This window comes from Vigna angularis, chromosome 4 (genome assembly GCF_016808095.1).
Source record: "Vigna angularis cultivar LongXiaoDou No.4 chromosome 4, ASM1680809v1, whole genome shotgun sequence".
In the NCBI taxonomy this organism is placed as follows: domain Eukaryota; kingdom Viridiplantae; phylum Streptophyta; class Magnoliopsida; order Fabales; family Fabaceae; genus Vigna; species Vigna angularis.
The window spans coordinates 417,514-429,324 of NC_068973.1; the positions used below are offsets into that span (position 1 = coordinate 417,514).

Here is an 11,811-nt window from a genome sequence, read left to right on the forward strand (position 1 = left end):
TTTGAGAGTCAATGTAGTCATTAGTATCCTTAAAAAATAATTATTAGCTATTTGGAAAGAGTTTGAATACTTATTTTTTGAAATTATATTTTCATAATGAGTTTTTTTGTGTGTATTGCTACTAGAGTCACTAATAATATCAAATTTCTCTTCCAATATAGCAAGGTTAATATTCATGACATCAAGATGAAAGAACATTTTCTCATCAAGCCCATTAAAATTGGACAGACAATACATAATAATTCTTCTGTTTTGGAATTGGTGTTTGACGATAAAATTTCACGTGTGTTGAGTAAGAGAAGACATTTTATAGAATTAAAACATGACCAATTGAAATCACAAAGTTTTCGTATATAAGTAAACCAAATGGTGCGCACAAGTTTGTCTAACATAAACAAATATTATACATACACATGCTATCAACCTGCAAAGCTTACGATTGCACTACTACCTCATGAATTCTATCTTTCACTACTGCACATGTTCTTTCTATACATGGAGGGAACTTTCTCTTTTAGGTCTGGCTGGGAATGTATATTTTATAATGTTATTGCTTTTACATGCAGGAATGGTCTTGGAAAAACTTGTTTATTCTTGGTTTAAATACTTCTTTTCTAATTTCATTAACTTTGTTTAATACGAGATTTATTTTGATCAGATGTTCAATGTGATTCCTATTTTAATAAATTATATTTAATTTGATCATTTTTTTAATGACATTGTCTAAATTATTAGCTAAAGATGAACAATGTATATCACTAGTCAGTTTGTCATTTTTTTTAAAAAAATTTCTTAATTTAAGGAAATTGTCATGTGTCAAGTCAATAGTATGTTACATGACAAAGTCAGTGTCACGTATTAAGTCAGTATCAATATCATGTGTCAAATCAATATGATTGCCAAGTGGTACGAATGTGATGTTACCTATCGAAGTAGACGAACCCTTTTTCAAAAGGCAAATACGACATATGATTAGATGTAATCAATTTTAATCATCAAACTTTAGTATGATTATTCGGTAACTATATTTTAATGAATCACTTGCATTAAAATCAATATTATAACTAGCTAAAGCCTTAGATCTATTCTTATCATATAAAAGTGGGAGGAAAATTAGTTGAACCACAACTTAAAACTAGTTCATAATCTATCCCAAGCTAGTGAAATAAGACGAGTGATCAATTCATCCAATAACAAGCATAGACTAATTCACAAACAAATTGATAAAAGCATAGATAAATATTCAAGAAGTACAAGTATAGATAATTAAAATTGATTACATCTAATCTTGAAACAAGAAAGTTCAACTACTCATAAAATATTGCAATGCAAACCTAGCTCCATCTAGACATAAGATTTACAATGAAAGCAAATCTCTCGAGTCTCTTACACTATTCCTACTTTGCTACTATATATTTAATCATTCACTCAATGCATAAAATGAGGACATGAGGTATGTATTTATAAACTGTCAAAGGTGGTGCTCAGCTCCAACTTTGGTATTCAACCGCAAAAGTTTCATTCTATATCTTTTCAAACGACCTTTCTTAGGACTTAAGCGCATATTTTGGACTCGAGCTATAAAAGTCACATTTCATATCTTTTCAAATGTAAATGTTTGAGGTTTCCAACTCATGAAAGTTTCCTTAACCGCCTTTGTGGTGCTGAACACCATTTCTACCGCTTAACCACATTAATCACAATCTGTATATAATGAAATGATTTTTAATATAATTTCTCTTTTTTCCACCTTAAACATAATCTAAACAAAATCAAAACAAAGATAAATGTTAAAATTATCTTAAAGTTAGCTTAATTTAGGTACTTGTAACTAAAACTAAACATTCTTGTATGGGTTAGTCCAATATAAATGTTACGTTACACCCTTAACAATCCAACATAAATAAATTCTAGTTATATAGAAAGAAATATTATCACACATATTTTTTTGTTATTTATTTTTTTAAGTTTAATATAAATTGTGTAACTTGAAAAATAATTTTGTAATAGTAAAATTATGTCTTTTTCTTTATTTCTCTTAAATTAGTTTAAACATACTTATTATAATTTGCCTTACTAAATTACTTGAAACTAAATTAATTTTATAAACACTGTGTTATTTTTAATTTAATTAATACTTGAAAATGATAACTTTTAAAAAAATTACTGCATTCATTTACCTACTTTCCTAACCTCCATATAATGTGTTTAATAAAATGACGATATATGACACGGTCTTGTCGCCATGTTTTAGACATCCAAAATTTTCTTTTAAAGAAAATAATTTCACAAAACAACGTTTTAATATAATATCATATCATTTTTTCTATTAATTTAATATTTATTTATTATTGTATTAACATCCTTTAATTCTAATAAAGAAAAGTAACACAAGTATTATGTTAAAATGTGAAAAAAAAATGTATAAACATGTCCATTCTTTTATCATCCCAAACGTGTCTTCCACTCATAAACATGTGTTATCTTTTAATTAAATTAATACCTAAAAATGATAACTTTTAAAAAAAGTTAACTATAAAAGTAAAAAAGAATATTGTTTAATTTGTAACAAAATATATTATACGGGCGAGGTTGAAACTTCTCTATCTATCGTGATTAAGCATATTCAATGCCTCGTTTAATATATAATGGAAGAATGCAGAAGAGTTAGAAGAAGATAGCAGTGTGCAAAATAGACTAGTTTAAAGTGCAGAAGGTTGGTTGAAGTTGAGATGACAAGCCTTCCAAATTCAAGGCTCAACGGCGAAGAGAAGAGGAAGGAAGTGGAAGAAATATAAGATGAAGAAAGCTTCTCGCGTGCCATGCAGCTTGTGAGCTCCGTGGTGCTACCGATGGCACTGCAATCGGCGACGGAGCTGGGTGTGTTTGAGGTGCTGAAAGAAGCGGGTGAAGGTGCTAAGCTCTCTGCAAAGGACATAGCATCCAAGATTTCCTGCACCAACCCAGAAGCAGCCTCAATGCTAGATCGTCTTCTCGCTCTTCTTTCCTCTCACTCCATTCTTGACTCTTCCCTCGTTTCCGAAAACCTTGTCCCTCCCACCTTTCACAGGCTCTACTCCATCACTCCCCTCGCCGCATTCTTTGCTCGCGATTCCGACGGGGTTTCATTAGGACCAGCCATAGCCTTGGTCCAAGACAAAATCTTCCTAAGCTGCTGGTTAAAAATGAACTACATTATTGACTCAAAGTATTATGATTGAATGTTATTTGGTAAATTATGTTGTAATTGGAATTAAATGTTTCCAAGAGGCTTAACTTAATGTATAAATTTAATATTGTGAGGCACTTTCTTGCGCGTTTCTTAGTATGCTCTTTTGAAATGAAATGACTGTGTTTTTACATTGTTAGGAGTGAGCTGAAAGATGCAATTCGGGAGGGGGGTGTTCCCTTCGACAGGATTTATGGCACCCATGTTTTTGAGTATCCAAGGTTGGACTCAAGGTTCAATAAAGTTCTCAACACAGGAATGATCAATCACACGACTTTGGTGATGAAGAGGGTTCTGAAATCCTACAAAGGTTTTGAGGGGATAAAAAGGCTGGTGGATGTTGGTGGTGGTCTTGGGATCAACATTAACATGATAACTTCAAAATACCCTCATATCCATGGCATCAATTTCGACTTGCCTCATGTCATTCAAGATGCTCCTTCCTATCCTGGTATCATCCTTACACTGTTATTCGGTCAAATTTGAGTTTTACTAGACAATAACATAAGTAGTGTCTACTACTTACTTTCTTTGTCAATTAAGTTTCTTTCTTATGATATAATCTGAGGTTTTCAGCATCTTAATGTTACAGGAGTGGACCACGTTTGCGGAGATATGTTTGAAAACGTGCCTAAAGGAGATGCCATTTTTTTGAAGGTAACTGTAGTGTGTAGTGTGTTAGTGGGAGTTTTGGTTCACACCCGATGGTGGATGGTATCCAAATAAACTAGTATTTAATTTTGAAAAACTATATCTTCAAATTGAACACCATTTAATGTTGAATAATAGATCATTTTTTAATACAAAATGCATAATAATGAATCGTGAAGAGAAAGAAAGTAAAATAATAATTTTTTTAATTAATAAACTATACTTGTAAAGTAGTTTTTACCGTAATATATCATTCTATTCAAACTTTATTGTGGGTTTTTCATTAATCAATACAAAATTTAAACGTGCCTCAATGCCTGGTCGTCGTCGTTTTCTTTTCTGATTTCAACTTTAAAAGAGAATATTGCAGGAAACACTTTAGTTGTTAAGTTTCGAGAGAGTTATTTTTTTCATAGTGGATGGAAAGCAGGGCAGAAATGCGTTCCAGTTTTGTATAAAATACTTTTTTTTTTCCGGCACAATGATGAAGAGAATGAACCCTTTGTGATCTTTCTCATTTCTTAATGAAAAAATGTCAGACAAAGGAAGAAAGCTACGAACTAAAAAGGAAAAGCGATATCTTTAAACATAACATCCAGATTTTCAGTACAGAGAAAAATGTTATTTGCGAAAACTGAGGTGTCATGTAACGTTGATTAAAAAAAAGGGTTTTTATTGAAAGTATACCAACCTCATTCATCGCGCTTTGACAAAAAGTGAACTTTGCAGTGGATTCTCCATGATTGGAGCGATGAAGAGTGTGTGAAGCTGTTGAAGAACTGCTACGATGCAATTCTTGATGATGGAAAGGTGATAGTAGTGGAAGCAGTTCTTCCAACAATACCAGAGACTAACAGTGCTGTTTATAAGACAATTTTAGAATTGGATGCTTCGATGATGACTCACGGGGTAGGGAAAGAGCGATGCGAACAAGAGTTCATGGATTTGGCAACTGCAGCTGGATTTAGTGGCAAGAGATATGAATGTCGTGCAAACATTTTCTCTGTTATGGAGTTCTTCAAGTAAGCCCACACCACATGTTTGCTTTAATTCATTTCAAATCAACAGAACAAGCTCATGCTGTGTGTAATGTATTATGTTATGTGCACTTTTTCAGATTAATCAAAATAAATCAAATATTAACGTATCTAATTTAAACTAAAATTACAGCAATACTTTATATTCATAACAACAAACACAATATTAGAACTTTCAGGAAATAAAATAACATAGGAATGTAGGTGACTAAAATGAAATATTCATAGCCAATTACAGAAAAAGTATAAAACACCATTTCCAATATTATGACTAATTTTCTGAATTAAAATAAAACTTCCTTAATTTTTACATTTTCATTTTTTATCGACTTGATATTCTACTTACTATACTTTAATGACATCAGAAACATCTCATCATTTTTCAGGTTTCGATAAAAGAAACATATTTAAAAAATTATTTTCAGACAAATAATACGATTGTCGCCTTTCTCAAACTTCTGTTCCATTTTTTTCATACAAACTTCTGAATAATTAAAAAAAAATGTTACGAAGTTTTAGAATAATTCTTTTGATTACATTTGTAACACTTGGTTTAACTTACACATATACCTATAACATGTTGTAAAGTTTATCAACCATCAATATAGATTAATGTGTTTAACCTTCAATCTCGAATAATTCAACTTGAACTTTGAGTTATGTCATCTTAGTTTGAGTTTATTCTAGTTAACCTTTGTTATGGACGACTTGATTCGATTTTTGTGAATAGAGTGAACATAAGTACAATTTCAATTTTTTTTATATTTTTAAAAATATTTTAAATTATTCAATTCTATTCACTTGAAATACTTTCCAAAAATTTTCAATTTAAATTTTTTTTAATTATTTGATTCAAACAAGTCATTTGTGGAAATAATTTTATACTAGAATTTTGTTTTGAAATATCTAATCCAAAAAATAAAAAAAAATGCAGGGTTTTTATTATATTTTTAATGAGAATAGCTTGAAACTTACATGTTTTAGGGAGTGCAGAAAGAAAAAATGAAGTGCAAAAAAAAGTAGCATGAAAGTCAAAGAAGGATGGGTGTTGCTCCCTCCATCACCACTACTTCTCCCTCCACCTCCCAACCTTGTGCAAAAGCTTTTTAATTACAAAAATAACCTTTTTTTTATTTTTAATCCTATTTATTTATTTTAAACTCAAATCCTATTTATTTATCCATTCTCACTTTCTCACCTCCCAACTCTCCTTCTCTTTCTTTTCAGATTCTCACCCCAACTCCACCACATCCGTTCTTCTCATCTCCCATCTCTTATTTCTCTCTTCCATATCTGTTGGGCCAAAAAATTATATCAAGTGGCTCACAAAAAATACATAAAATGGCTTACATTGATTTTCCAATTATTCTTTGCAATGTTTTGCTCAAAGATGTTACTCCAGTAGAATAAAATTATTCAGTAGCACAATGCAGACAAATGGCCAATACATATACAGCTATTGTTTGAGAACTTTCAATCATGTTTTTCACTACCATAACATAAAAACCTAATTGCAAGGACATGAGTATAGATATATGACATTTTAAAAAAAGTTAATAAAACAACATCAGAAATTATGAAGGGCAAGGAATGCTTCGAACTGAGTGTTTTCCTGTTTGCATTCAGAGAGCAAACAACACAGAGCATAGCCAGAAAGACTGCAAAAACACATATGCACATTATTATAATGTGTCATGTCTTGGCAAACAGAAAAGTGACTCCTAAGAGAGAAATAAGAGATACGAGATGAGAAGAACGGATGTGGTGGAGTTGGGAGGAATCTGAAAAGAGAGAAGGAGAGTTGGGAGGTGGGGCTGAGTGAAAAGTGAGAATGGATAGATAGATAGGGTTTGAATTTAAAGTAAATAAATACGGTTAAAAGTAAAAAAGATTATTTTTGTAATTAAAATATTTTTGCACTAAGGTTGGGGAGGTGGAGGGAGAAGTGGTGGTGGTGATGGTGGTGGAAGGAGCAACACCCAATAAGGATTAGTGGAAGGAAAAATATGTGCCGAAACCCATTTTATTGGTCCATATTAACTTGATGAAATAAATTAAAACTTATTTTAATATCGTAATATTTCATTTTAATGTTTAAATTTAGTTGTAGTGAACACAACAAATTTGTTCTTTTATTTTTCTTTGGAATGTCATCTTTGTTTACAACAGTTTTAATTAGATTCATGATGACGTGGAACATGTAAAAGGCTATACTAAAGACATGTGTTCAACTTTAACATCACTCATAAAATTACAAAAAAATAAATAAATTAAGTAACTCATAAAGCAATATTAGATTTAGAGTCCAAGTTATGAATATTTCTTAATACAGTCTAGCTTTTAAACATGAACATTAAACTTGAATTTATTATTTCATGTTGAATGAAAATTTTCTCTTAATTAGTTTATATATTAATATTTATTTTGAATTAATGAATAATATCTATTACATAGATGTAAATATTACTTTTAAAATAACCCATTTCGATATTATATTATGTGATTTTTAAAATTTTTTATTTAATATCTAAATAAATAATTAGTATCATATAATATTAAAAATAAAGTTGAGAGTGTTTTATTTTTTAAAGAATAAAAATATTTTTGATAGAAAAAATAAAAGTCTATCAATTAAAAACATCTTTAGTCATATATTATTAAAATAATACATTTTCCATTAAATGAGTTAGCGTAAAGACATCAAATTTGAATTTAAATTTCACGATTGACCATACTTGCTTCTGATCACGACTTGTGGTCGTAATATTTAAAAATAATTATTTTAATTTGATTTATATCTTTTTCATCAAAATAAAGAATAAATTTGACTATTCTTTCATGTATTAAATGGTACGTTTGGTCAAAGTTTTATAAATATTTCAAAGAATAAAAAAATACTTTTTAGAAATTAAAAGTAACTTGTGTATAAATCAATTTATAAAAAAGTTGTAATTTTTTTAATTTTTAAGCTTTGTAAACAACATTTTTTTTTCAAAATTATATTAGCAAACCACTAGTCTTAACAACCGTGAAAAAATGGGAGCTCCATTCCACCAATTTTACATATAAGAAAACATATAAATGTTAATGAAATTTATTCTTCATTAAATGCGTAATGAAAAAAAGGTGAAATTTGATTTATACAGAATCCTAAAATATAACTTTGTGCATGTCTTTTTTAGAATAAATATTTATTATTATTATATTAGGGTTTAGAATAGGAAATTATTATTTTTCTCAGATTAAGAAATAAAATAGTTTCTTAATTTAAAAATTCTATAAGGTTTTTTAATTAGAATTAAAATTTTACTCGGTAATCTATGTTAACATTTAATTAAACATTTATTTTACAAGTTATTAAAAGGTACATTTAATTCAACATTTTAATTCAATTTTACTTGGCAATCTATGTTAACATTTAATTAAAAATTTATTATAAAAGTCATTAAAAGGTACATTTAATTCAATATTTTTCTCAGATTAAGAAATAGAATAGTTTCTTAATTCAAAAAATTCTACAAGGTTTTTTAATTAGAATTAAAATTTTAATTGTCAATCTATGTTAACATTTAATTAAACATTTATTATAAAAGTTATTAAAGCTATCTCATCAAAAACTAGCTTTTTATTGTTATTAATTAGTAAGTTTGAATCAACATTTATTACCTTTTGCAAATTTTGACAATATTTTATTAGTCTTTAACTTATATATAAAATGAAAACAGTAATTAATTCTAATTAAATATGTACCTAAAAGTCAACATAAAATATAATAAATTAAATTTCATAAACTATATAAAACATAAATTAAAATATATGTTTTAATGAATTATAAAAAAAAGGAATTAACTTTTTTAAATTGTCCAACAAAATAATTCAAGATTTAATATAATAATTATTAGCGTTTCTTTATGATTTTTGTATAAAAATGATTTTTATAAATATTTTTCATTAGGAAATCTTACATTAGATAAAAAAATTGTAATATTTTTTATAGTCTAAAGATGGAAAAAATATTTATACCATTTAAATTAAAATTAGTGAATATAATATATTTTTTTTAATTTAGTCTCATTAAGATCAATTTCAATAAAGCATTAACTTCTTTTAAAATAATTAAAATTTTAAATTTTAAAAAATATGATCATAAACTTGAATTTAATATTTCAATATAATTATTTGAAGTTTGAAAGACGTTTATAATACTTTTTAAATCTTAATAAAATATATAAATTTAAATTTAATTGTGTAGTCCAAACTACACACAGTTTAAATAAATTTATTTGAATATTTTTGTAAGTTTAAAGTTAAGTTTAAAATTGATAATCCAAATTCAAGAAAGAATTTATCGCATTTTTTACATATTTAAAATTAAAATAAATATAATCTTATTTAATTAAATTACAGTAGTAAAATTAATTAATCAATATCATTTGCAAAAAGAAATAAACTATTTTCTTTTAATTAAATTGTTTGATATCAATCACTCACAATTTTTAGGAATGAAAATATAATTTTTCAATTAACTCAAAATATTAAATTCAAAATTACTAATGTATCGTCAACTATCACAATTTTATAATAACTTAAAAGTTTACATTATATAATGGAATCTATCCAGAATGCTTTGTGGAAAAATGATGCAGTGAGAACAGGTGCTATTATGTTTTTTTCAAGGATCATTACATTCAGACTCAGACTCACTAAAATACAAGTTTTGATTAATTTTAAAATGATATTATTTTTTTATTAAAGTGATTCCATCGCTTTCTTTTATGTACTGACTCCATGTTTAAGTTAAATTATAATGAGTTATTTAAAAAAAAATCAAATGAAACTGAAAACAAAATAAATATTAACTAATATGATAATTTTTTAGCACACAACTAGCTTGTCAAAAATAATAATAATAATAATAATAATAATAAAATACTGAATACGGTAACGTCATTATCATTAACTTTAAAATATTTTCTTAAGATAAAGTAAATTGTTTATTCATTTAATGAGAGTAATTCAAATATCTTCTAGCGACTGCTTTGAACAATCTAAGTATGACCAAAGAACTTTCCGTTTCAACAATTAATATTCCATTCATTTCCGCTGAAAGATAGAATAGCGGTCTAATTAGGAAACTTAAAAGAGAATTTTTTTTGTACTCTTCTCTGTTGACTTAATGCACACTCTTTCCAACTCGAATTCATTCAAAATTCTAAGTAAAGTTTCATTCTGTGAAGAGTAAAACTTAACTAACGTAGTAACTTTTGACTAACAACAGAAATATGTTGTCGGCATGAGTTGGTGTCTATAAAAAGGTGAATCGCCAGGTGAACTGAAACCTGCATTGCAGAAATCAATATTACTATAACTGTTGTGTGTCAGGTTTTTGAACTGCCATGGCTGAAATGTTAGAATCAAGTAGAAAAGCTGTGAATGGGAGAGAGGGGTATCTTAAAAGGGAAGAAGAAGAAGAAGATGAGTTGGCGTTTTGCATGGAAAAGACGGTTGCTTTTGTGGTTCCAATGGCTTTGAAAACATTGTCTGAGCTGAGGGTGTTTGATATCTTAGCCAAAGGTGGCAAACTCTGTGCGAAGGAGATCGCAGTTGAGATAGGAAGCAAGAACCCTGAAGCTCCTGCAATGTTGGATCGTCTTCTTAGCCTTTTGGTGAGTCACTCTCTGCTATCTTGTTCTATCTCTCAACAAGAACAACACCCTCAGAAGTTCTACACCCTCTCTCCTGCTTCCAAATATTTTGTCACTGATCCTCAAGGTGCATCATTGGGATCCTCCGTCAAATTACTTCTGGATGACATCTTCTTGAAAAGCTGGTAACTTTTTCTTACCCTTATTCATGGAACATAAATCTTTTCTTAATTTTCAGTTGTTTTTGGTTTTCTTTTGAGGCAACAAATTATTGAGTTGTGGGGTGTTGACTCAGGGGCGAACTGAAAGGAGCAATCCTAGAAGGGGGTGTGGCATTCGACAGGGCCCATGGCATGCATGCCTTCGAATATCCACGTGTGGATCCCAGGTTTAACGAGGTTTTCAACAACGGTATGATAGGCCTCACCACTATAATTATGAAGAGGATTCTTGAGTTATACAACGGTTTTGAGCATGTCACCAGGCTCGTCGACGTTGGTGGAGGTTATGGAGTCAACCTCAAATTGATCAAATCCAAATACCCTCACATTCAGGCTATTAATTTTGACTTGCCTCATGTGGTGGAAAATGCCCCTCTCCATTCAGGTATGATCTCTAATTCTTCATCTACGATGAACTCTGACATACAAGTAATAAACTCACGGTGGTTCTAATCTGCAGGTGTGGAGCATGTGGGAGGAGACATGTTTGAAAGCGTTCCTTCAGGAGATGCCATTTTTATGAAGGTAATTAATATTGTCAAGCAACGATTTTTGATGTGTTTATGACACGATTGATTGACATCATAACTTGGTGTGGATAAAAAAATTCAGTGGGTACTTCATGATTGGAGTGATGAACATTGCGTGAAGCTGTTGAAGAATTGCTACAAAGGGATTCCTGATGATGGAAAGGTTATTGTGGTGGACTCAATTGTGTCGATGGTGCCGGAGACAAGTGTTACTGCTAAGGGTGCTTTGGGATCTGATCTCATAATGATGACTCAAAACCCAGGAGGGAAAGAGCGAACACGTCAACAAATCATAGAATTGGCAGAAGCATCTGGGTTTAGTGGGATCAGATTCATATGCTCTGTATGTGGCAACTGGGTTATGGAATTCTACTAGTAATGAATATTATTATGCAGAATGTGAAATTCTACCATAGAATGGGAAACTAGTGCTTATGAGATGATCTCCATGAATAATATATTATCATAAAGAAGGTCTTCATTATTCTTTTTAATAAA

The 11,811-nt window shown here is 29.3% G+C and overlaps 2 protein-coding genes across 2 annotated transcripts; both read left to right on the plus strand.

The window, feature by feature from the left end:
* The first annotated feature begins 2,622 nt into the window (after window positions 1–2,622).
* On the plus strand, window positions 2,623–5,002 carry LOC108322235 (caffeic acid 3-O-methyltransferase 1). The gene is made up of 4 exons (XM_052875987.1): window positions 2,623–3,208; window positions 3,370–3,680; window positions 3,822–3,886; window positions 4,610–5,002. The coding sequence occupies exons 1-4, from the start codon at window positions 2,823–2,825 to the stop codon at window positions 4,904–4,906; spliced, it is 1,059 nt and encodes a 352-aa protein (XP_052731947.1). The 5' UTR covers window positions 2,623–2,822; the 3' UTR covers window positions 4,907–5,002.
* Window positions 5,003–10,089: 5,087 nt separating this feature from the next.
* On the plus strand, window positions 10,090–11,811 carry LOC108322322 (anthranilate N-methyltransferase). The gene is made up of 4 exons (XM_017554378.2): window positions 10,090–10,747; window positions 10,858–11,168; window positions 11,244–11,308; window positions 11,396–11,811. Exons 1-4 carry the CDS (start codon window positions 10,314–10,316, stop codon window positions 11,687–11,689), a joined length of 1,104 nt encoding a protein of 367 aa, XP_017409867.1. The 5' UTR covers window positions 10,090–10,313; the 3' UTR covers window positions 11,690–11,811.